Source organism: Melanotaenia boesemani, chromosome 2 (assembly GCF_017639745.1).
Source record: "Melanotaenia boesemani isolate fMelBoe1 chromosome 2, fMelBoe1.pri, whole genome shotgun sequence".
Taxonomy (NCBI): Eukaryota; Metazoa; Chordata; class Actinopteri; order Atheriniformes; family Melanotaeniidae; genus Melanotaenia; species Melanotaenia boesemani.
This window is the reverse complement of record NC_055683.1, coordinates 28277022-28303370: the sequence shown is the minus strand read 5'-3', so window position 1 is coordinate 28303370 and position 26349 is coordinate 28277022. Positions and strand designations below refer to the sequence as shown.

Genomic DNA, 26349 nt, shown 5'->3' with positions numbered 1-26349 from the left:
TTTAATGTTTTTTGTCATTGTCTATGTATGAAATGTGTGGTGGCAATGACATTTCCCCTTTTAGGGGATGAATAAAGCTTATCTTATCTTATCTTATCTTAAAAGTATGTACCAGGAGGCATGGAATACATTAATCATCCAATGAGAAATACTCCATTGGGGTTGCTTGTCATGTAAAATAAAGGTGATGAAGTGAGAGTTAGTCACTCAGAGTGTATTTTTGTTATAAGTATACTCCTACGAGATCATCTTGCCACAGTCAAAAGGTAATATAATCAACATGAGTTTAAAAAATATAAATAAATCCTAACTGCATAACATATGATACAACTTCATAAAATAAACCAACAAACAAAAATAATGCAGTCTCATTCAATAGCTAGGTAGAAGGAATGTTTAAACACCTAAACATAAAATCTGAACGAAGCATTTTAAGTATACAATAAAGTTGTGCTGAATGATAGCAGACAAAAACATCCTACCTAGATTCAACAGCCATATGAACCAGTCCACAAGACTCCTTGGTCCTACTCTGTGAACAGCTTTCTACAATTTGTATTCCTTTTATGTTGCCTGCCCTGTCAAAGAGTTATTTGATTTAATTTACATATATCGGCCTTTTGTTTCCTTTGGACTGACACTAAAATATTCTATCTTTGTGTCTTAAGGACCTGTAAGGGTGTCTTACAGGTCCAGTTCCAAAGAAGTTTGGACACTGTGTAAAATAATGAAAATAGAATGCAACTATAAGCAAATTCCATAAACCAATTTGTTACTGAGAGCATATGAAACACATCTGGTGTTACATTACAACACACAAAACATTTTACAGTTTTACATATCTTCAGAAAGTTGGGACAGTGCCGTGTTTACCACTGTTAAGCATCCCCTGTCTAAATGGAAGCATGTGCTGCTCTAAACCCTGTATATACATTCCACCCTTCTTGAGATATGTTGCTGTCATTAAATTCAGCATGAGCTGATATTTTTCATGAGATTACAAAACACATCACCTTATAGATTTGATGTTTTCCAATGTACTGTGAACAATATATTGTGGTAGAATTCTGTAAACTTTAGATAAAATACACCTGTAGGTGAAAGCTGCAAAAGAAGGGGAGATATTGTACTTCCACAATATACTAATTAAATCTGCCCTTGCAAGGAAGTTACAATTTACAGATACTTGAAGATATAAGCTGGTGTTTGCCAGGAAACATGAGAAAAAGCAACTCTTGACCTAAAAGATTAATCAGATATCACCAGAAAGACCGCATTCCTATCATGAAGCTTTACAGCGACAGCATCATGCACTTGGGAAGCTAACCTGCATCAGGAGAGAGAAATCTTGCATAGTAAAAAGTTACAATGAATGCAGCAAAATACTGATCACAGAAGTTCTGCACAATCTGTAAGTGAATTGAATGAATATAAATTCCATTTTCAGTAAACAACTCAAACATAAAGCTTAAACTACATCTTAAGATGCTCAGTTCAGTAATTGCTGTCTGAAACACTTCTAAATGTATTCTCTAAGAGTGAATACTGCAGTATAGATTGTTTTATGTTCATAGTAAAATAAACTGGTGCATATTTATTTTATGCTAAAGTATTTTTCTGAGCCTCAGTACAATATTTTATTATTTTTATGTTTAGTGATATTTTGTAAAACAAAAATAATACAGGAAAAATCTAATGTCAATACATTTTGTACGCACTGCACCTTATAAAATAAACCAGTTATATTTGATAACAGCTCAGACATTTGGGTTATGACAATGACATTACAGCAACTCAAATAAAATGATAAGCATTCTGACTTAGAAGTCTTTTATGAAAAAAAATCTTATAAATACATGAAATATCAGGCAAGTTGGGCACAATAAATATCAAGAAATTCCACACTTTTCGGAGGTGTGAAGATTGCAGACATTTCCAGTGTAATGTGGTCTTCCTTCAGGCGAAGTCAACATTGACTGCCTTTGTCAATGGTGCTGAGAAGTCATGCCTTTCCTTAAAGTATGTTGCTCAATTAAAGTATGATGCTTAATTCTCAGAGCCCACAGACAATTGTTTCAATATTCGCTGCTCCTTTCGAACACGCATTCGTTCTTTGAAGTCTTCCAACTCTCTTCTCTGAAAATTAAAAGAATGCACAAACATATTTAAATATTGAGTTATCCATCATAAATCACAACACATCACATAAAAAAGGTTTGACAATGTGTTTTTGTTGTACTGGTCAATAGATTATTTCTAAAAGTATGAGTATCTACACTCTATAAGAGTGTACACTGCATACATACCTGTATAAGGTTACAGCAAAGTATGCATTAGTGTATATGTGATTTTGAGGCTTTTAGAAAATTAAACCACAAGCATCTATGTGAAAGCCGCATGTGTAGACAAAACCCACATGGCATATAGCTGATTCCTTTTTTTATGAATTGGAGAGCTTTAGAGACATGGGCTCTGCGAATCACACTTACCTGTTTTTCTTCATCGGGGGGGAAGATTTCCCTCTGGATACCGTAAACGACCACAGTACAGAAAAATAGACTTTTATTAATATAAGTATGATAGCCTCACATGAAACTAAACTAAAACTTTTAAACGCCTTTCTTACCTTTCTCTTTACTATGTACTCCTCAAAGTACTCTGCTTGGTTTGAGATCCAAAACATGGTCACAGGAAAAGACAGATACAGCATCATCTGTTTATTATAAAATCAAATAGATCGTCCAGTTACTTAAAACACACATATACGTTCACGTAAACATGCTGGTAATGGCTAACTAGATCGAAAATAAAGCCAAGAAAGAGATGCTTTCGCTTGTCTACAAATATGCATATCAAACTTCATTTTATAATAATAAAACTCTTTAATTTAGAATACTTACTCGAAATATCTCTATTTTAACACCCATTTTCAACTAAATACTGCACTGCTGCTGCAAAGAGTTACCTAATCTCCCATAACCGAAGACCTTCAGACAACTTCCGGGTTTCTAGACGTTCTAGTCATACGAGTGACGTGACGCATGCGTCAATTTTACAATTTGGCAGAGTTACAACCAAAAAAATTTTCTCTCTCTCTCTCTCTCTTCTTTCTTTTTTTTTTTTTTTCTTTTCTTTTTTTAGTTTAGCGACCCCATCAGACGGGGCTGTATATTATTCCACATCTAATAACAATATGATATATTTGGTAGTTAATTGTAGGAAGTTTCTACATTCAACCTCCAAACAGGAAAGCAGTTGAGAGATACTTTTGGACCAAATGCAGTACTTAATTTTATCATTAAATAGATAGGTAAGTAATTAAATAAATAAATAAATAAATAAATAAATAGAGCGAGAGAGAGAGGGAGAGGGAGAGAGAGAGAGAGGTTAATTAAAAAAATGTTACATTTAAAAATAAATAAATAAACATGACTTTTTGTTTGTTTGTTTTGTTGTTTTCCCACAGTTATATTCTTGTGGATATAGTGTGACTTTTGCCCAAACACCTGCAGTATTGCTAAGCTAAACAAAATTTACATGGCCGTTTCGTGGCTTAAGTAAACAGTGTCTTCAAATTGGTTAAAGAAAATAAATTCCACTAAATGTGATTTATTTACAACTTTATATCTTTTGCTGGGTTCTATTTCAAAGTTGCAGTTCTTTGTTTTTCGTTTGCTTCTGCAACTTTTTTTAAAAAGATGTTTTTAAAGATTATTTATTGAACAACAAATCAACAGACGAAAAATACAAAATAGTGAACATAACTTTCATAACTTGCCAGTGGTGCAAACATAAAATTATATATAGATGTAAAGATTTACATATACAAATTCTTTTGAGAGCCTTTTTGTTATTTGAGTCTGATATTGACTGTATATGTTGTTCTGTGTCTTTAAGAAAATAGGTGAAATTTGTTATTTTACGGGTACATTTACATGTATGTATGAAAAATTTAAGTTGCAGCTCGTGACAGGCTCTTTACGTCCTTAAGTGAGGACCTACGCGTGACGTCATCGACAACGAGAGGTGTTCAGGATCCTCGGAGAGAAAGATCCCGCGCGCCCTGGCAACCTGATAAATCCAGGTAAACGGCATCGTTTCCAACATTTATCAACCGGCCACGTTGCCTTAGTAAAACGAACGACTTGAAAGCGAGAGATGCGCAGTCAGGGATGTCAAGGCCTCGACAGTAGCACAGATGCCCGGCGCCCACTGTGACCGTTCTCTTGCAGACGGCCTGTTCTGGTAGCTAGCTTGCTAGCTAAAGCTAGTTTGCAGTTGTCTACCAAAAGCCACAATAATCGCACCTATAGTGAAATTTGGCTGACATCCATCACTCGTCACGTCCATAGATGGTCGCAGTTACACTACAATATTGCCCAACAAATGATCGTATGACCACCATGTTGAGCACCTATTGCTTGTTTGCTCGTCGACAGTCTTGTGTTGTGGGAGACGGTGACGCCGTCACGGTGATGATGGCGCACACTCAGACTGAGCCCGTGGGCTAAGAATGTAGTCAGTTGTGCAGTTATGAAAAAAATAGATGTCAAATGCTGCTTTTATGGCTCAGTTCCACGATGACAGACACAATGTGCCATCGTTGTTTTTCTGTTTTGTTATGCATGGCATTGATATCTATTACGAAATCCAGGCAGTAGTCTGTGCACTGTGGCCTAACGTTTGAGTATTGGCTTCCCGACAATGGTTGCTCGCCAGCAGTCATTACCTTGCAATTTGCCGTTTTATTCAGCACATCTATTAATTGCCCCAGACAAATACGGTTCGGCCAGTAATACTTATGTCATTTGTGAGTAGGAATTACAGACACAAAACGGTGGCACTGAACCTACAAGTACTCTTGCTGAGGCCCGTTTCTGTCTCTGCTGTTTTCCTCTTATGATAGATCCCGGCTTTACTAACCCGCAGATTGTGTTTCTAAAGCTATACAGTTAAAATATTTGGATATCCATTGTATGTAATCATACAACTGCATTGTTATGGTTACATTGGCTCAACTACAGTCACATGTTCATTTATACAGACTTATTTGAGTTCCTTGCTCGGAGATGCAGAGACAGAAACGGTTTAAAGCTGTAGGATTACACTTAATGGCTCAAGCGCTCTTCTTAGTGTATTCCTTTAGAATTATTGTACCATTGTGTTACTCAGAACTACGTGCAATTTGCAATTATTTAACACACTGGCAAGTTTTATTATTTATTTATCAACGGTCTAATGTAAAGATGCTGCTTTGTGTTCATGTGTGTGTTTGTATGTGATGTGTTTGTATGTGCAAATTAAATGGATAAATTCAGAAAAGAGCATGCGATTCCCTGGCAATCTCCTGAGCAGACCATGTTCTTTGCTGACAGAGCATGGAACTCTGCTGGATCCAAGTTATAAGCCACATTATTCCTCATTTATTTTCAGAGGTGACATTAAGCAAATGCATTGTAAGTTTGTAAAAGATCAATTTGTTTTAAGTGCTCGAACAAACAAGGTAGGCAGTGTGTCAAACACATTTTTACCTTATACTTTCCCTCTCTCCCTTTTGCTTTTTTTCTAGAGCTTCTATCTGGTTTAGTTTCTATGGTAACACCATCCTTGGCCTAGTTGTGAATGACCCCTGTATGAAAAGGAGAATATGCTCTGAGAACTAATGAGTTGAAAAACAAAATACAACACTGAATGTTTTTTTAACCATACATGTGCATGTTATATATATATATATATATATATATATATATATATATATATATATATATATATATATATATATATATATTAGTGTGATTAAAAGCCTGTAAACAGTCAGTTGTTTACAGTTGGCTGTTTACAGGGTTAAAAGTGACTTGGCTGACTTGGTTTTCAGTTAACATGTCGATACATGTACATTTTTAAATTTTATTTTCTTGGTCTGTTTTTTTATCACTTCCTGCTAATGAGTGCCTTGCTCTCCATTCTGTCCAACATATTACAAAAGTGGTAGTATAACATTCCACCTCCAGTTCAAGTGATGGGTGTCACTGCATTGATACTGATGAATACTGATCAAATGCTTCAAAGGGCCTTTAATTAGTAATGGCCAATACTGCTGCCAACAATTGTTATCAGTAACTGGCCCCAAGACTCCTGATGGTAGCACTTTTTATCAAAAGGTATTTAACTAGAGAGACATTCTTTGTGTAATTAAAACAACAATAGGGTTTGGTTTATTACTAGGTTGCAGTACTTTTACCCTGGATTTATTTCCGTTTATCCACAGGAGCATAGTACACTTTGTCAAGTTGGCAAATTGCCTGTTCCTTGTGTTTTTCTCCTCATGGTCCCAGTAGACTTTGTCTGTCTGATGATTAATGGAAGCGCTTTCAGACTTTCTTGTGGAGTCTATGTGTGTGTTGGTGCTGCTTCTTCTTACTAGGCCAAAGTTTCAGTGTAGTTCTACTTTTTGATTTCTCCCTTTCTCTCTCTATCATCCCTCCTTTTTTTTCCCTTTCCTTTGTCTGAACATGATCACCTCCTTCCAGAGACTAGATCCCACTGACTTGACCTTTCCTCAGTAGAACTGTCACAATCACTACATAATCATTCGATCACGATTATTTTAAATAATCACAATCTTTTCAGTTGTCATAATCGTCTTTATTCAAACTGCTGCTCTTTGAGTCACATCATCTCTGTGGCCCTGTCTTCACATATGAGTAAAGTTTGCTGCCAACCAGTGTTTGTTTCAAGTTCCCCCACATGCAGTTTAATTCTGGTAAACGCTCTCAAACAAAGCCTAAAAGGAAAATGGGCGTAATCCTTGTTCATGTTTGAATGATCTTTACCTTGAATTGTCTTTGCCTACAAATAGCTGATTCTTCTTAATGTGTTTGTTATTACATTCCACTTGGGTCTTTGAGTAAACAGTCACCATCTAAGTACTGCATCTATCTGCTGATAGGGGTTTCACTTGAGAACATACATTGTATATTGTACTCACCAGTCACCTAAAAAAGTATTTTACAGGGTGACTATTTGAATCTAACCGAACTGAATATTTTATTAATCACAGAACAAATAAGGTTAATAAAAGTTTTGTTTTTTAATTAGTATAAGATAAATTTGGAGATCTGTCATCGGACCAGTTATGGAAGTATGTTTGTGCAGGCCTGCCTGTTTGCACAGAAAAATTAGGTTTGATTATGAAGTGAAAGGTCAGTGAATTCATTAATTTCCGTTGCAAGTAGCAGCAAAGGGCCATGAAATGTCAGTAAGCCCTCACTATCATTAAGTAGTATTTTATTTTTCTTGGGATTTGTGTATACTGTTTCTTGCTAAGAATTGAAGAGATTAGAATTTTGTGTTACATAAGAGAAAAAGACATCGTTGTCAGATGAGTCGCTGTTTACCAGGTCTTCGTAAGTTGCATCTGACTTTCCACTTTGTATCTTGAACTGCAATTCTTGCTGGGCAGCTCTGTTTATGCACTGTCTGTTGCTTACGTTTCCTGACATTACACAGAGTGGTCCTTGAGCTAAAATCTTAAACAGGCAATGTATCAGTTATTAAGTCTTGAGTAATTCTGTTTATTTATTTCAACAGTATTGTGTTTATCTAAAATAGTTTAATAGAACCTCATTGCGCTTATAATTTGTGAAATTCCTGAACACATTTACAGGAATATTATTTAATAATGTACAATAAACACAGCACTAATTTTAAGGTTGCCAAGATTTAAATCTTCTGTTTATGAAGCATAAATGTATGAAATTCAGATCACTGAGTCCAAAAGAGACCTTTAGGGGAGTCTACTGTACATTATTATCTATACTTAACTATCTATATTATGTTAATAATAAAGTGTAGTTTCTAATAGTATAACTTATGTACATTATCTCTAAGTGTGGTGTCTGTCTGTTTCCCCCCACATGGTGGATCTGCCTCTCAAAGCTGCAAGGGGGGGGTCTGATTTTAGAACACAGGAATAATGCAGAGAAACACTACAAAACAGTCAGGCATCCGTCTGAGGACACAATTATATTGTTGCCACAAAAACTGTAAAAATCTTTGGTATGGTTGTAAGCCTACTTCGCTTGTAAAAGAACTTATTCTGACTTATGAAAATAATGGACTTCATGTAAAATTTATCATGTAAATTAAAAATTAACATTTGCTTCCTACATCGAATCTGGTTAAACTGGGGCAGCTGCATAAGCAGGGAAACCCAGGTTTCCATCTCCCCACTCACATTTCCAGCTTGTCCGGGGGGGATCCCAAGGCGTTCCCAGGCGGAGGTTTTATGCCCGTTGTAGTGTCACCCATGGCAAACAGGTTCCTAGGGGAGGGACCAACAACTCAACGACCCCCTAGAGTATACCTACAAAAAAGGCAATATAATGAGAGAAAATGTTTTTAGAAAATACATAGATATTATGTGTTTGCTATACTGTCTAAAAATACCAAGATATATTTTTTTGGGATATTCTTGTGTTATAGCAGAACCAATACAAATGTAAACAACTTTTGAAAACTAAAACCTAAAATAGATAATGTATGTTGGGTTTACAAAAAAAAAAAGTTTAGTTCAGAATGGTGTGCAAAGTTTAACAACAAAGCTGTATAAGGAGGGCAAAAATTGTGAATAAAAACCTAATTCCTAGAAAGCATTGTTGTTGTGTTCAAATAAATGTTAAGGTTTGTAAGTCATAGAAATAAAAGGGGGCACCAAAACAAAGACTAACAGAGATGCAGCTCAAGGAGATGACCTCTAGTAGGACAGAGAAGCAACAATAAATCTCTGTATATAAATTAAAGAAACCCTCAAATTGGGGTAAAGCAACAAAATAAAATCTTACTGTGAGAAAAGGACAGGATAAGACGTGTAGTTCAGGTCACGTCTTACAATGTTCATGAGGGTTACGTCCATATGAACACTGGTAGAACACTTGACATTTTCCCCCCTCCATCCCACCCCTTACTATCATTTACAATAAAAAAAAAATCTGTCATGCAACTTATTTTGATAGGACTGACAGGGACTCTAGTAACAGTCACCCTGCTGCAATGTAGGCTAAAACCCGCGAGTCCAGCGCAAGAGTTGTTCTGGACGTGTAAAAAAAAAAAACTACCACAACTACAGGTCTTGGGCTCTCTTGTTCTTAACTCAGATCACGTTTTGTTGCTTTCCTCAAACCCGAGGCTTTCTTTAAATTTTTTATAGTGATGCAATTTGTTACTGTAGCCCTCCTCTCTTAGACCAAACTGACGATCAGTAGACCCTCTGCTGGGTTTTTGCATTGCCAGCATCTGAACAAACAAAATAGGATTTTAAACTACTAGCTAAGGTTCCTGTTGATCAACTTGAACTGAAGATGAAGCAGTAGCAGTTTCATGTCAGATCTACTGTGATGGATTAGAAAAGTCATCTTCTGTGTTATCTCTTCCCACTTGCACCTTGTTGCTTTTGTATACCCACAACTCGACTGAGCTGCCACTGATACCAACGATGACCACCCCGGCGTGCAAAAATATGCACGTCAAGCACGGGCTGCCTGTAGTGTCGAGTAGTGATAAGTATGCTGCTCATACATATAAAGTCCAGAGGAAATATAAACGTAGCTTAGTCTGTTAGCCACAAAGCAGCTGCTCTAACGGGGAAGGCCTAACGATGCCTTCAAGTTCATATTGATCAAAACAGCCTGTTTGTTACTGAGAGACTCAGCAGGGGGAAAATAGCAGCTCTGCAGGCTGGAGTTCATTCTTTCAGCGCTTCGTGACACTGCTTGTGCCAACATAATATTATGAATTTAATTCGATTATATCACTGTAAATGTGTGCATAATTCTTCCGCATTATTTCTACATCTGGAGGATTTTGTGAAATTCTGTTCAGTCCTCACAATTCCATCCTACACTTTTAAGCCCTGTATCTTTTAAAGCCATGTGGCCACACATGCTATTTTAAGTTTTCCAACTTATGAAGAGCTTTAAATCAGAGCTCTTATGTTAACAAGATCATACAGAAGGTATAAAGCAAATATTGTAAAAACTATTATGGAAATGGAGGATAGGCAAAAAAGAACCAAAGAAAAGTTCTAACCTATCCGTATTACTTTTTTAAAAAGAGTTTAATAGTACTTCATCTTTGGCAGGGGTTGTACTTTTTGAGCTCATTTGACTTTGTTTTATGTGAGAGTTTCACAGAGTTCAAAATTGGTTAGTTTGATAAAAATCTAATTTGTAAAATAATTTAGTAAATGTAACTTGGCCTAATTGCAGTTCAACAACCTGCATTACTAGTAATATGTTTGAATTAAATATTCTTAACATATTGTTTTGTTAAGTTTGTTTAGATAAACCTCTTGTATTGAAGTGACCATAATATAAATGTGAGATGAGAGGAGGTTGGAGTACAGATAAGGCCGTTCTTAAATTGATGGGGGGAAGACATGCAAGATCACTCTTGGGAACAGAGTGGGTGGGGGTGGGGCATAATGAAATGGACGGAGAAAAAGACAGGAAGGGGGTGGGGTGTTAAAGGTGTAATACAGAGAGAGGGAGAGCAAGAGCAAGAATCTCAAGCTATTGATGGAGAAAGAAGGGAGGGGTGGAATGAGCAAGAGCGTGGGAGAGGGAGGGGTGTGTGGGCAGAGGCTTGCTGAATGAGGAAGCGGCAGAGCCATTTTTTACTGTTGAGTAACTGCATGCTGGTCTGCCTGTAATAGAGAGAGGGTGAGAGAGCGAGCCAGAGGAATAAAGTCCTCCTTCAGGATCTTATCGGAACCCTCTCCTCTCTGTCACCTTCCCCTCTAATTTTCGTACACCTCTTGCTTGCTGCTCGTGTCCATTTAATTTGGGGAGGCCCTGGAGAGGACACACAATGGAGCGAAGAGCCTGTGGCAACTGGGCCGTTGTAGTGCTGAGAGGGGGATGGGGTAGAGAGAGGACCGGTTCACACAGCTAACACAGCCTGCCGGCTGTAGGTTTCCAGCAGCCTCCCCTCCCTGCCGGGAAACACAGTTTTCAGGCTGGGGCCTTTTTCTTGGAACACACACCCTCAAACTCTGCTTGGACTACATTAAGGATTACTCACTGTGTTCTGTGAGATTTTAGGATACATACTGGAGCTGAAGGAATAAATCTCTCTTTTTTTTCTCTTTTGGAGAGGAGACAAGGAAGAACTAACTTCTGTGCATTTCTTCCAAGCCATTTAAGTTTGTTTTTTTTTTCTGTTTAGAGTTCATAAATGGATTACAAGATGCATGCCAAATCAAACGATTTGCTGGATTTTCAAAAATTGGATGCCCTTCTGGAAAAAATAGCACATTCAGTCTCTGTGAAAAGGTAAACATTAAGTGGTAAACTTACCTGTCAAGTTTTCAGATATATAAGAGAAACAGTTTGGTATTTACCATCACGTGTTTTTGAAATGTTACAAATAGATGGTCAATAAGCTGAAGAGGGGGGAAAAATTAGGGACAGCCTGCGGTTATGATTCTCGGGACTATCATGTGGTTAGCACAATCTTTTGTTTAACTTGAGTTGGCACTACAGTCCAGTTTATAAGTTTGTCTTCAGTATTATGTTGACAACAGTATTGTTATCCAGGTTCCAGCCAGAAGACATGACCCTGCCTGGTGAGAGTCATTAATAGTAGAAGGGTTCAGAAAAAGAGTTGAACTGTAGTAAGCGCTTGTAGAAGTGCCATGATTCTTGTGAAAACTTGGCTAACCACCTGAAAGTTTTAACTACAAAGAGCCAACATGATTCTAGTCTTTTCCTGTTATGTGGCTGACTCATGGTTAGTCTATTCCAGTCGGCTTGTGAGCTCATTCCTGTGACGCATATTCTGAGTGTTTATAATGAACTTTAAGGGGAACTTTCCTTAAGTCGGTGGCATTACAGTAGATTTACAGTAACAAGTCTTATTTGTGTGGATAGTTTATGATTAAAAAACCAACAACTGAAAGATTGTAAATGAAGACCAAGTAGCACTTCACCTCTGTGAGGTTATAAAATGAGGTAGCACAAGTCATAGGTGGTTACTAATGACTTCTTTAGCATTCAGAATTAAAGGGCCAATAAGCTAAATTGTTTCACTGTAAGGTTTGTTGTTGTGTGCTGCCTGTAGACCAAAACAAAGTGTGTAATGAGCCACGCCTCCCTCTACCCACACGCCTTGTTCGTAAACGAAAGTGCAAACCCACTGAGCAAAACAATATCATCATTTTGTGAAACATGTCGAAGTAACTTATAACATTTATGTTGTTACTTACTGTCGTGGAGAAGAGCTAGCATCTAGTCAAATTTAGGGCTGTAATCAACCAAAGAAATTGTTGGTCGACTGAAGCCCTGAAAATTCAACTAAAAATCGACTCGGGCGTTGAGAGGGGGGGGGCAATTATACACAAGAGGCGATTCGGGGAACATTATCTTTATTAAACATCCCAGATCTAGGGTCGAAGTACAGCCTGTGGGCACGGATTAAGGTAAAAGCAAAAAGATGCCGTTGTTGCAGGCGGGTGCGCCTGCAGTTATAAAACAAATAAACGATTATTAGACTAAAATATTGAAATATGTGGAATATATTATGTTAATTGCCTTTAATATAGCCCACCGTTTTTAGATGATACGCCATGTTCGTCGTCGAGCTGTGATATGCAAACTGTTGTTTGCAAATTTTGCACTCGACCTTTTTCCCTCCATCTATTTTGATAAAATGCTGCCACACTGCCGAAGTCTTTGACATGGTTGAAGGACTCACCAGCATCAAACGCTAAAACAAAAAAACCTCTAAATATTCAGCAAACCACCAGACTCTGAGTAGCGTGGACATCCTTCGATCTCCCCCTCCCCCACTGTCTACACTCTAGACTGCATGAAACAATAAAATCGACCAATCAGAATTGTGGTTGACTCAAAACATATCAACCAAACAGTCGACCAGTCGACTTTGACTTTACAGCCCTAGTCAAATTGAGGTTAATTCGGGTTATGTCCCTTTCTCTATCCGACAAATTCTTCGCCAACGACCGTTGTTGTTATCCGAGATCATTTCATAGAATAGAACAGAATAGAATTTCGGTTCCTGGTCGTCTTCTGGTCAATGTTCTGCTCTCTGCCACCTCTAGTACTGCTTTTCTGCTACACCTCTAGTTTTTCACATAGCCATTTTTAATTCCTCCATTCTAGAAATGATGATCTTCCTCATATATATATATATATATATATATATATATATATATATATATATATTATGAGGGCTGTCAAAATGAACACGTTAATGCAAAGAAATTAATCTGTGAAGTTAAGTGCATAAACAACTAATTTATTACGCTAATATAAACATGTTTATTTGTGGCTCAAAAAGTTTGAGAACCACTGCTCCAGAGGTTGGTGTCACCATAGTGTAGGGTCGAAATCTGTTTAAAAGTGAGAGAGAAGAAATATGTTTATATAGTCTTGTGTCTATAATACAAGTGTGGGAAGTTGAGGTAGCAGTACAAGCCCTGAAGGTCATTATATTATGCATTTCCCCTTTATTTAAAGTTTTATTATAATAAGTTTTAATGTCAGCAGTTGCTGTTTGTAAATACTACTTTACTTGCTGTGTTGAGGATTATCCATTACTAGCATTAAAGAGTGTTTTTAAAAGTTTTTTAGCAACTACATCCCTGTTTGTGTCTGTGTTTACAAATCAGTCAGTATTGTACTTAGATATTCAAATAGACAACTATTGTTTACTACGTTTATTACCATAGACTGATGATTCTAAGACACAAGAGTTTTGTGAAATTTCTGAAATTCAGAATAAATTAGATGGCTGTTTAAATGACAATTAGGTGTCTATAGCAATGTCGCAACATGACTATTGTGAATGGAAAATAAACTGCTTTATCATTTCAAACTTCCTCATAACCCTCACATGGAATTTTGTAATTTCATTATAATGCAAACAACAGCTTTTTCCAAAATAGGAGAGGGGGGGTGGACTTGCAGTTTTACACATACACTAAATATTCTAGAGATTTGTGGCATATGTAAATGCAAATATCTGGATGGTTCACTAGTATAATTTCTGGAATATCAGCAAGTGAAATAATATGTGAATGTAGTAGCAAATATCTAAAAAAAAATTACTCCTTTATGCGTGCTTTCCACTCATTTATCACTATTGTGCATAAGTTCATTTTCATGTGACCTTACTATCAATACAATAGTATTTAACATGTTGTAAAGAAGAAAATCATCAAGTCTAGGCTTCTCTATGATTACAGACAAAAGAGAAAAACGTATTTATGTTCAGACTTCCCTCTTTGGACATTTCCAGAATTTCTGTTTAACAGCAGCTTAAGAAAAAGAAGTTGCACTTGCAAATCCTGAAGTGGATATGTCAGTTGTAAGCTTTCAAGTCAGTTGTTAGTCAACAGCACATTTGAGTATTGCATTGTATTAACACTGAAGTAATTAGTAAAGTTTATTGAATAGAAATGTGTCCCAAGCAGGCCATTTCCTAAATGACTGTGTATTTTAACTGCAAGTTACCAATGTACAGTTTACTTCAAAATAATTAATAGATAATGTCAAATATAAAGCAGAAAAAATAACATACATGGTGGCCAGGTAGATGCGAATACATTGCTGTACATTAGCTGATACTGAAACATCTGAGTGGAGCTGTTCCCAGGAGAAGGACTGAAGGTGGTTTTAAGAGTAAAAAGGCCAGTGAAGAAGAGGAGAGTGGTGTTCTTGGCTTTGCCACTATAACCTCTTAAATTATTTATTTGCTTTCAAGCAAACATGGGCCATCATTTTAACACTTCACTGAACAGTTTTGTGGCCCCCACACTTAAATTTGAATATTAAATACCTTGCTTTTATGTGGGACACAGACATCTTGCTATGTTTGCATCTACATTTCAAATTTCGAATCTCTATCTTCATAGAGAGGCCTAATGCAAGGGCAGATCTCCTGTTGTGAGATGTGCACCCCCACCTCATTAACCACAACCACTACTTCCGCAGAAAACATTCCACAGCAGTCTTCAGTGATGTATGTCCAGGTCACAGGTCAACAGTTATTCCAGAGCTGAGAGTGATGTAGGCCATGCAGTAGCAGGAAGGGAACCTCTTGATTGACCTTTGTTGGGGGCTTCTACAGTCTTGATTAGTCTCACATGCCAGCATTGCTGTTTCCACTGGGACACAGTCTGCTTTATAATAGATTTGTTGACTGTAACTCTAAGTAATATTTAAGATGAAAATGTAGCTTTTAGTCTAAAAGTTAGAAACATGCATATCTGGGTTCAGTATCCCCATTGATTTCTTCAGTCTAGTCCATTCTGATCTTTGTTGAATTTGTAATCAAAATGACTTTGGTTGAGAATATTTCAGTTGAGGCCCATTTATGCTCTCCTACGTATGTAAATAGGTATATGTTGTCATACGTCGCCATCGTCATACTTCTATGTGTCTTTTTCGTTGCCACAGTTAAGTGAATTCCTCTGCTAGTAGGCAGTGCTAAGTTCAGCGTTAACTCTCGCAAGCCGGCATCAGTTTCAGACACCCCTTGGCAGCGGTAATGCATCGCTATACAGTTTTTTCCAACTACCCAACAAGCCCTAAACACTCGCAGTCTTTCTTCAAAAGCCTGTGCGATTTCTACAGTTATTGTGCTCGTCTTCATTTTTCTTCTGCTTTTTTTTCCCCCTTCCTGATCCTCTTCTTCTGCTCTGGTTTGTTTCTTTCGCTGTACGTATGTCAGCTATTTTGTTCAGCACCTTCCCCACGATTTCCAGTGGCACTGCTCCGTCTTCTGCGTCACTCGACGGACAGCTAAGCTTCGTGAAAACAGACCAAATTACGCCCGTAACTGACACAGGAGATGGACAAAACTGTCAATCCATTTTCGGATCTGTCTTTTGCATCGAGCATAAATGTGCATTTACAACATCAATTTTCTTTTCTGTAAAAGAAAAACATGTTTCTGCATTTTACAGCTAAAGCTTTTGAACTCATGAATATATGAGTTCAAGTTTATGCTAACAAAATTGCAGAGGTTAGTGTCTGCTCTAAAAATCATTAAAACATCCCTTGTTAATTGTTTCTTTGGGTCACTAAATACATTGTCAGCACATGTGCAGGTGCATGTAGTAGTGACTTCTCTTCTGGTTTATTTATGGTTTGCCATAGAATGGCATTGAAAAAAATTAAGCTATTATCTGAGAAACTCGTCTAAAGCTGGGATTTTGTGAGTTTCTTGAGAGACTTAATTGAGTCTGTGTGGAAAACGCTTTGTGTGCAGTCAGCGTGTGTACACAAGTGTGGCTTGTTTAAATTCTCTTTGTTTGGGAAACAGACACAAGTTATTTTCAGTATAGTAAGAAGTAATTATGGGCTGTGGATTTATTCCTCTGAATATTCATTGTCACAAATTAGGATGGCTCTTTTCCACCGTGAGGTTTGTAAGAAGCATTAAATGATAACTTTTGCAGATAGATTTGTTTGGGATCGGCAGTTTTAGCCTATCGGAGTCATTTCATGCTAAATGATTTTCATCAGTATTTTCATAGTATTTTTCATTCATGTTGCTTGACTTGGGTAAGGATTTGCTTTTGTCCATTTTTTTCTGGCAATTTTTTTTAAATACAAAATGGATCCAAACATCTACTTTTAAACTAGACGGTTCGTTCAATGGTGGAGCTTGCACCATCTTGATTCAACTGAGGTATGGCTAATGTTGTCTCATTTATCCACTGAGGTTAACAAGAACAATGTCTTCAAGATGTTAACACGCTTGCTTTTAAATCTTGTTCTAATGCATTTGTTGCATCAAGTCTGAATAGGTATGCTTACTTGCTAAAATATAAAAGGAACCAGAAGAAACAGGCTCAGCAGGTTCCCACTGCAAATGTGTTGTATTATGTTGTATAGTAGTTGTAGTATTTTAAATGACTACGAAAGAAATTCAGGGTATTAAAATGCAAAAATGACCAATGGGTCACAGACCACAACTATACTTTTTAATTACAGCAGTAATGTTTTTTAAATTCATCAGTCTAAAAAAATGTGGTTAATTTTTATTTTAGCTATTTAAAAACTGTAAGGATGACTAAACATTAGGGCTGGGCAATATATCGAGATTTTGAAATATCTTGAGACTTTATCACATGCGATATAGAATGAAGGTATATTGTTTGTATTGAGATAACTTGTTTTGAGTTAAAGTATCTTGTGTTTTTGCATTTTACACAACTATTTCTGTTATGGTCGTTGAATAGTATTTTTCATTCATTTTGGTTTAAGAGCATTTCATTTAATATGCAGCTACTTTAAATTGAGTCAGTTGTTTTAATGCATATGTGCTGCTGATCCTTAATAAAAGTGTATTTAGCACTAAAGGCTGTAAATTGGAACCGTCTCTTTGGTTGCTTGACAAAAATAAATAAATAAAACAAACAAACAAAAAAAAGATATATATCATATATCCTGATGCGTGTGTTGCCCTATACATGAGAACAACACATCCAGGCCTTTGCGCAATGTCCCCACATGGTTTTGATTGGAAACTTACACCTGAATTTGACTGGCAGTAAAACTAATTTTGACAGTCAGTTGATGGCAAGCTCCTCTGCACTATCTTAAATCTTTTAACAGGAAAATATTTATTTCTTTGTCCTGTCCTTTCAGTGAAGCACAGCCATTCACTTCTGTTACTTTTCTATCACACTAGAATTGATGACTTTTTCTTAATTGACTAACCTGTAATTAAATGATTAGTACAGATGGTAAAGTAATGATGGACCAGGGTCCAAAGTTGACAAGGTTAATTCTTTCTGCAGATGACCTTAATCCACAGAGCTCCTTTTACCGTTGCTCCCCAAGCTTTGTCACGCTATGAAATAAATCTGTTAGAGAAATTCAGGTTTGTGCATTTGTATTAAGTAGGGATGCACGATATATAGGCATTATTATCGGTATCAGCCGATGTTAGTCATCTTTTTTTTAACATATCAGTATCAGTCCCATGAGCAAAACTGGGTCGATATTAACAGCCGATATTTATTTTCGTCTAACTGCTGTTTGTGTACGTGTGTCTGGAGGAGGAGTGGGGTTTGGCCATGTGGCAGCGATGCAGGACTACGGGATTGTAACTGAAGCTAGAAGCAATGTCAGCTATGTGATAATTTTTCAGTGTCAAAAGAAGATACTTGAAAAGCAGTATGCAGTATTTACAAAGTCGAAGTGATGCGAGGAGGATGCCATGCGAAATCATTCAACACCAAAAATTTGATATGTCATCTGAAAAACTACCATCCAGAAGCTCACAAACAATGGCAGGAAACTAACACCCCTAATGTTTGCATCAGTTTTACTTTGTACAGAATTTGATTATCTTAAACCTTTTGAAACAAAATATCAGTTATCGGCCATAACAACAATATTAATATCGGAATCGACCAAAATAATTATATCAGGCTATCCCTAATAGAAAGACAAACACTAAGACACTTTCATGACACAGATACAGATCTAACATTCAGTACACAAATTCCCACACTGCATGCAATTCTGAAGTTACAAGAGTGAAATTCAAGCCTTCTTTCACTGATTGGACTGTGACATCTCGATGGTATTTCAACCTGTTTAATCAGAAGGCAGGTAGTTTTGTTGCCATTAATCCTGCTAGAGGTTCTGAAAGTGCTATAGGTTTTCTATGGGCAGGACTGCCAGTACTTTTGCGACTCATGTTTTGTATTTGATTACGTGCTAAATTAAAGGCAGCCATTTAATTTAATGTATAAAGACTTCTGTTGACAAATTGTTTATGGTTGAAGAACAGAAAATCTTAATAACAGATGTCTTCATATTAGAGCTTCATGATATTGGGGAAAAACTGACATTGCGATTTATTTTTTTAACCCTGCGATATATATTGCCACATGCAAAAATACATGAACGTTCAACAGATTACTTGAATAGCACTTTAAGTTAAGCTGCACTCCTGCCATCTTGTTGATAGTTATCCTGCACTGATCTTACTTCTGTTTGTGAATGTTACAATTCTGGTTTTTGTCTGTACTTCAGAGTCCGTGGTCGCTGCATAATGCTTCACATCTGACAGCTCTGTTTGAACTTCTACATTGCATTTGTCGTACAGCTCTGGGAATGGCAACTTGAGAAAAAAAGTTGTGTGACGGTATTACGTATTGTTTGTCAAGCGAGCTGCTAATTTTTTTTAAACCATCTTTGGAAACAATGTAATGGGTACCATGTCTTTAGATAGGTAAAAAATGATAGCATCTGTTATTTTATTCTGCCATTTGGAGCCTTTCTTATATGGTCTAACACTTGGAAAGTCTGAGCTGTGTGGTCCTGACGTAAATTAGTTGTCTTACCTCTCATTGTGACAATAGGTGCAAGGCACTGTCAACATAGAACATGCGTTTGGTTAATATCATTGTTCTTGAAATTGAAAGAATTCCAGATAACTGATGTTGCTTTTCTTTTTGGCACCAAGTCTTTGTTTTTGGTGATTTTCTCTTGTTCATTGCAAATTTTTAAATGTTACCAGCGACTCTCTCACTTCATGTGCAGGAGCGTGTTCTGCTTTGGCAAACTGATTCAGAACAATAGCCATTGTTGGATGCACGCAGTGTGTGTGTGTGTGTGTGTGTGTGTGTCAGGTACCCTTAAAATTAGATCCGAACAATTGAGTTAATTTGCCTCCTACATTGCAGGACCTGCAATGTTACTATTGCACACGTGAAATTCTGACTTGTACATGCTTATAGCCAGTTAGTCTAAAAATACAAGACACAATTATTATTTTAACCAATATTGCACAGCTCTAGTTGTTAGTTCTGTGCAATGAAACACAACTTCTGTCTAAAATAAATAAAGGCACTAGCTGATATATTTAGTTCATTTTGCCACAACTGTTTGTCTTTGGGTTCAAACTTGCATTATAACATTAACAACTGGTAAAAAGATGTGAACTTTGGAATCTGGATCTGCACGTAGATCAGTAACCTTGATCCATGGCATCAGCGTGATATTTGATCAATGAATATTATAAACTCCTCATTTTTGTCAACAAGCCAGTTTTAACTTGGTTTTACTTCCTTATAGAGAACCATTGAAAACTGACATGGTCGGAACAAAGATCTGAAATCTTGGTCCATTAATATTAAGTGACTGATTTACTTGTATGTCTTGTGTCGTGTCATTTGGCTCTTGCTTAGCGTTCATTCTGGACCTTGCCTTAAAGCCTACAATACGTCTGAGAGTCAGTCTTAAAACTGTCTGTATAACCAGCTGTTATCAACCAAGGTTAGTTTTTTCTTGGACTTTCTAGCATGTTTTTTTATGTGTGTCTCTAGCCTCAAGCTCACCACTGGATCTGTTTATTTCATGTGCATTAACATATTGGTCAATTGTCACATTCTCAGTTGCTGAGGACCTTGTGAAGGACATGCCGGTGATCTTGTGGTGTACAAATAGCTTGTGTTTTCTCAGTGACTCATCAAGAGTGAGATTACTCACACATACATACAGTGGTGTGTAGAGGTACTAAACCTTATCAGTGCATATTTCCAGATAATTGCTCATTTATGTTTTGGCAAATATCTCAGGATTGTTTAGTCTTGTTCTCTTAAAAGCTTTTATATTTATTTGAATTGAATGTCCCTGACTGTGTGGGAGAGGCTGAGAACAAAGTGAAACACAGTCTTTCAACTGATGACACTAATCTACCCACTCACATCCTTACACACTCCAAGATCTAGAGAAAGAGTTGGACAAAGAGGCAGTCAAAACCTGGTACAGTCATGTGTACTGGGTGATCTGTTCGCAAGTGTACCCGTGTTCACATCTGGCATTAAAATGTTTGTGTGCTTGTGTTTAGAGTGATGGGATCTCTGTTACATGCTCTATATACACAGACGTTTTCACCTGAATCACATTTATTGCTGAATTTCCTAGTGCAGAAACTGAAGTTTGTAAATTTGGCTATTTTTTTTATTTTGAACCAGTTTCTCAAGAAAAATACAAAATAGATGCTCACCATAAAGAGCAACAACTTTGCTGCCATAACACTGTCTAACTTCTCTCTTTGTACAAGATGCCTGGAACTAAGGTCATATTAGGTCTATAATGACGGCTCGAAACACATTTTTTAATAAAGGTGCACTGCGGAACATGACAAAGAAATTACACGCACCAAAAATAATTTAGGTACACAACAAAAATTTTAAAGATGGAAAAAAAAAAAAAAAAAGACGTATGTAAGTGTTTTTTAATTTAGTTTCTTAAGTCTGGTTTGGTTTGTAATTAGCGCTGGAGAAAGATAAAAACATTTTTATTTTAAACACGATTAATCACATTGTTGCGTATGTCACTGCATGATAAAATAGCTGTTGGCATTAATTAATGTGTTTAACGTGCCCAGCCAGTGTCTACAACACATTACAGTAAAGCATTTTTTACTTGTCTTTTGTAATGTTTTTGTCTACAGTTTACATTAATATACATTAATATCTGACTGTAGCTGGAAGAACAAAATTGCTATATTTGTCGCAAGTCTCTTAAAAAAACAAACAAAAACAAAAAAGTTGCTAGAAGGGTCTAACAATCAGTCACTAAGTTAGCAACACTACGTTACCAGCTTTTTCCATTCTTGCACGGGTACACGCACAGTCAAAAATTAGGTGCATCTCTCCATTTTTACTTGCACATGGTACTTCGAGCCCTGATAATAGTTTAACAAACCTGTAAAATAAATCTGATAGTTGGAATGACTTGTTTCCAGAGTTTAATTTTTAGAATAAACTGTGCTGTTGTGAGAAAAGTATTTCACTGGACACAACCGAAGGAAAGCTGATGTATGATAGTTGCCCTGGAGGATTTAAAAACCATGTTATCATGTGATTTAGTTAAAGATTTATTTGTATCCATATAAGATATGTTTCTGGTCATGTTCAAGGCCGTAAACTGTTTTGTTTTTTTTCCCCTCTCTAGAGAGTCCAGTGAGGAGTGCAATGGGATCAGCAGTGCTCTGTCAGTGGAGTCTGTGCCGGGGCCAAGACTGAACTGGTGTCCTGCCAACACCACTACCCCTGCTCCAGCTCCCGCTTCGGGGCCTGAGGCCACGCCCCACCCTGTCAGAATGGGGGACGGCCTGGATACAGCGCAGATGTCGGGCAGCAGCAGCCAGGGGCAGGCCCAGTCATCGGGCAATCTCTTAGCCCCTGAGTGCATAAACCCCAATAGGCCGAAGCGCCAGACCAATCAGCTGCAGTACCTTCTCAAGGTGGTTGTGAAAACCCTTTGGAAGCACCAGTTTGCCTGGCCATTTCATGCACCAGTGGATGCAATTAAACTTAACCTGCCAGTAAGTACTAGCTCTTTTCTTTTGGGTGTTATGTCACATACCCCAAAACTTTGATCATAACATTAGACCTCTGATGTGAACCCCACAAGGTTCTCAGCATCTACATGTTTATAATGTATAATTTTATGTTTTTATGCATTAATCTGTGGCAACGTATTGATGTAAGCAAACTAATCAGGTCACGCTTCTCATCTATATTATTAAGTATTTGCTTGATATTCAAGGCTGCATAAATGGAAGAAAAAGCTCACTTTCCACTTGTAAAAAGTGATATAGTAGCATTTATTCTTCACCATATTAAAGCAATATGGTACATGTGTATTGGATTTTTATTTGTGTGCACACTGACCTAAAAATATTTAAAGCTAAATGTTATTTTGTTAAATCAGCTCTAGCATATTCATAGACAATGACAGACATGTTGATATATGTTTGTACTTGTTTCAGGACTACTACACAATAATCAAAACCCCTATGGACATGGGAACAATCAAGAAAAGGCTCGAGAACAGTTACTACTGGAATGCCCAAGAATGTATCCAAGACTTTAACACAATGTTTACCAACTGCTACATTTATAACAAGGTGATCTGGTTGTACACAGAAGCTGTCGTTGCTATAACTTGTCAAAGAAATGCCTGTATCTTTGTTAACAGCATTTTTCTCCCTCTGCAGCCTGGAGATGACATAGTCTTAATGGCTGAGGCTTTGGAGAAGATCTTTCTCCAAAAGGTGTCTGAAATGCCTCAGGAAGAAATTGAGATTGTTGTCATGACAGGAAAAGGACGGGGTCGCGGCCGCAGAGAAGGAGGTGTGCGACTTGCTTACTTGTCCTTGCTGTCAAAATATTTTCAGACAGCCAGCTTATGTGAGTCAGGATATTAATCAAAGTGTCTCATTCTGTTATCAAGGTCTAAACTTGAAACCAGGGGCCATCATTGATTCTTCATCCCCAACTCCTCTAACACGGGGCCTGTCAAACCTTGCACCAGCCCCACCATCTCAAAGACCAGTGCAGGGCCCACCTTCACTACCTCCCCAGCCTTTAATACAGGCCCTGCCGTCCCATGTGCCCTCAACGTTACCCAACCTTGCACCACAGCTCGGAGCTCCGTACTCCCTGGGTCAATCAGACTGCGCTCCTCAAGTTCCTATCATGACTTCTGTGCCTCTCCCTGTTCAAACCTCTCTTCCCCCGTCATCCATCCAGAGCACTGCCCCCATGCTGCAGACCCCTATAACTATGACCAAAGTGAGTGTCATTAACACAGGGGAATAGATCTGGCACATCTCAAACAATGCTTTTCAGTATTAGAAGTGTGTGCTATTGAATTTGAGTAACTCACTCTGATTTCCTTTGCTTTCACCCCTTTTTGCTGCTTTCTTTCTATATAACGGCTACCCAGCAAAGAAAGAGCCAAAAAAGGAAAGCAGACACTACTACGCCCACAGCAAATGACCAGCTAAGCGAGTCTTCACCAGCAGAATCCAAGTCTGGGAAGACACTACCCAGACGAGAGAGTAATCGTCCCACAAAGCTGATAAAGAAGGAAGCTCCAGACTCTCAGCATCATATAGGGATGGGGACAGGACTCAGTGGACCAAGTGGGGGTCTCAGTCCCAAACCGCAGGATCAGATGGGTTACTGTGCTGTGCTAGTTAGGGAGATGCTCTCCAAAAAACACGCTGCTTATGCCTGGCCATTCTACAAACCTGTTGATGTGGATGCACTGGGACTGCACGATTATCACGATATCATCAAACATCCAATGGACCTCAGCACCATCAAGGTATATTGAAGACTCCTTGTTTAAAGTAGTGGAAGTATTTCTAGCAGTACATTTGTGACATAATGTATTATTGATATCTGTGATTTGCTTGTTAGGTTAAGTTGGAGAACAGGCAATACCGAGAGCCCCAGGAATTTGCTGCTGATGTACGGTTAATGTTTTCTAACTGCTACAAATATAATCCACCCGACCATGAAGTGGTAGCCATGGCGAGGAAACTACAGGTACGTACACGCCATTTAGTGTTTATGTGGTTTAAAAAAGTGTTCATGTCAGTGGAGCTTTATTTATATTAAAGCATCTATTTTGGGGGATACTTTTGCCATGTTGTTGCCTTAAACCCTGAGTGTCGCATTGCTTTACATTTTTTTTCAAAGTTTGGGTTTAGTCTGTCACATTCTAAACATTTCTGTCTTGGTATTTGTTATTGTAATATATTTAGTTTGGTCTTACAGACATACTTTAATATTGCTTTTACTTACTTTTTCCATATGTTTTATAGGATGTCTTTGAGATGCGTTTTGCCAAGATGCCAGATGAACCTGAGAGCAAGCCTGTGGTTTCTGTCCCAGCTCCCACACTCCACCATCCTGCCCCTGTAAAGCCTCAGCCCCCATTAGCCCATGTCCCTTCGTCTTCAGACAGCTCCAGCGACTCTTCCTCTGAGTCTGAATCCTCCACAGACGACTCTGAAGAGGAGAGAGCCCAGAGGTTGGCAGAGCTCCAGGAACAGGTTAGTAAACAAAGGAAAAATCAGCGCAATGGCAAAGTCGATGTGTAATTTATGAAAAAACTTCATGGGCTGGTCTGATCTTTCCAAACAGCTGAAGGCTGTCCACGAGCAGCTGGCTGCCCTGTCACAACCACAAGCCAGCAAACCAAAGAGAAAAGAAAAGGAGAAGAAAGAGAAGAAGAAAGACAAACATAAGAAGAAAGGCAGTGTTCCTGGCCTTGTAGACGAGATCCAGGATGCTACACCTGTTTCACAGCTGTCCAAGAAAACCAAGACTACTAACAATAACAACAAAGAGATCGTTACCAAAAAGAAACCCAGGTGGGTATTGAACTATCTGGAGGTAGTTAAGCACATTTTTGGTAATTTATCATGCAGCACAGGACTGCATGATGAATCACTGTACTACCCAGTTGGTTTATATCCCTTTTCTTGTCATGTTTTCTGTGATGCCTTGTTTTAAAAGATTTTAGAGCTTCAACCATTTAAGAACATGTTATACATTGATATTGCTCTAATAAAGGTCTTAATAAGAATGTGTACTAAAAGGTTAATTGTTACATCCCATTGACATGGTTTTTGTGTGTTCACCTGCACACAACTTCTTGAAAGGTTCTGTATGGTCAGATTTCATGTAAAAGTCTGCAGTTCTGCAACTGGAGCTTGAATGTGTGCTTTTGAGTTCACACATAGCACATATATCTATACAAAGAAAAAAAAAGGCACAAGATGGCGATTTAAACTGATCTATATTTTCACACACATGCTGTCATTGGCTGGTGTCCATACACCCTCTGTGCAAATGCTGTAGGCCAAAACCTTCCCAGAGACATCAACACAAAAAGAAACACAAAATTGGCAGCAGATGTGGGTTTCTCTGTGGAGATGTGCAGCAGACACTTTTAGGAGAGTTGTCAGACAAACTTGAGAGGGATTACTTGTTAATATCTTGTTTTTTGCCCCCCCCCCAAATTTGAAGAATATTATCATTTACATTTCTGTTTTTAATTGTGAAATGGCTTAAATTTTTAGGCTGGTTAATGTTACTTAAGATTTTTGTGTTTTGTCTTTTTGTGTTTCTTTAGTAAAAAGGAGGGAATGAAAAGCATTCATCCCTCCAACCTGCAGCCACTTCCCAGCCTGGAGGACGATCTTGGAGCCACTGGGTCATCAATTACAGGAGAAAAGTGCAAGCCTATGACGTATGAAGAGAAGAGGCAGCTAAGCCTGGACATCAACAAGCTTCCTGGTGATAAGCTTGGCCGTGTAGTTCATATTATCCAGTCCAGGGAACCCTCGCTCAAAAATTCAAACCCTGATGAGATTGAAATTGACTTTGAGACATTGAAGCCCTCCACTCTGCGTGAGCTGGAAAGATATGTGTCTTCATGCCTCCGTAAGAAGAAGAAGGTTCCAGGTAAGGCACTGATTGAAATCAGCAAGGGGAGG

General features: G+C 37.8%; 2 protein-coding genes across 5 annotated transcripts in view; one reads left to right on the top strand and one right to left on the bottom strand.

Annotated features, from left to right (window-relative positions):
• Positions 1 to 1693: 1693 nt before the first annotated feature.
• LOC121653188 (protein PET100 homolog, mitochondrial) lies at positions 1694 to 3011 on the bottom strand. The gene is made up of 4 exons (XM_042006494.1): positions 2901 to 3011; positions 2627 to 2713; positions 2490 to 2522; positions 1694 to 2136 (listed from the first exon to the last, which is right to left on the bottom strand). The coding sequence occupies exons 1-4, from the start codon at positions 2925 to 2927 to the stop codon at positions 2047 to 2049; spliced, it is 237 nt and encodes a 78-aa protein (XP_041862428.1). The 5' UTR covers positions 2928 to 3011; the 3' UTR covers positions 1694 to 2046.
• A 1004-nt stretch (positions 3012 to 4015) lies between these two features.
• brd4 (bromodomain containing 4) overlaps positions 4016 to 26349 on the top strand; it is a 29345-nt gene continuing 7011 nt past the window's right edge. For 2 of the 4 annotated variants that reach the window (XM_042005084.1, XM_042005067.1), the window contains exons 1-10: positions 10714 to 11330; positions 22005 to 22377; positions 22825 to 22962; positions 23053 to 23188; positions 23289 to 23629; positions 23784 to 24167; positions 24263 to 24391; positions 24670 to 24900; positions 24992 to 25221; positions 25986 to 26317. In XM_042005084.1, the coding sequence (XP_041861018.1) occupies positions 11233 to 11330; positions 22005 to 22377; positions 22825 to 22962; positions 23053 to 23188; positions 23289 to 23629; positions 23784 to 24167; positions 24263 to 24391; positions 24670 to 24900; positions 24992 to 25221; positions 25986 to 26317 (2392 nt within the window). In that variant the 5' untranslated portion in view covers positions 10714 to 11232. Of the gene's footprint in view, positions 4085 to 10712; positions 11331 to 22004; positions 22378 to 22824; positions 22963 to 23052; positions 23189 to 23288; positions 23630 to 23783; positions 24168 to 24262; positions 24392 to 24669; positions 24901 to 24991; positions 25222 to 25985; positions 26318 to 26349 lie in introns of those variants that run through there. The other 2 variants (XM_042005093.1, XM_042005076.1) reach the window with 2 other exon arrangements.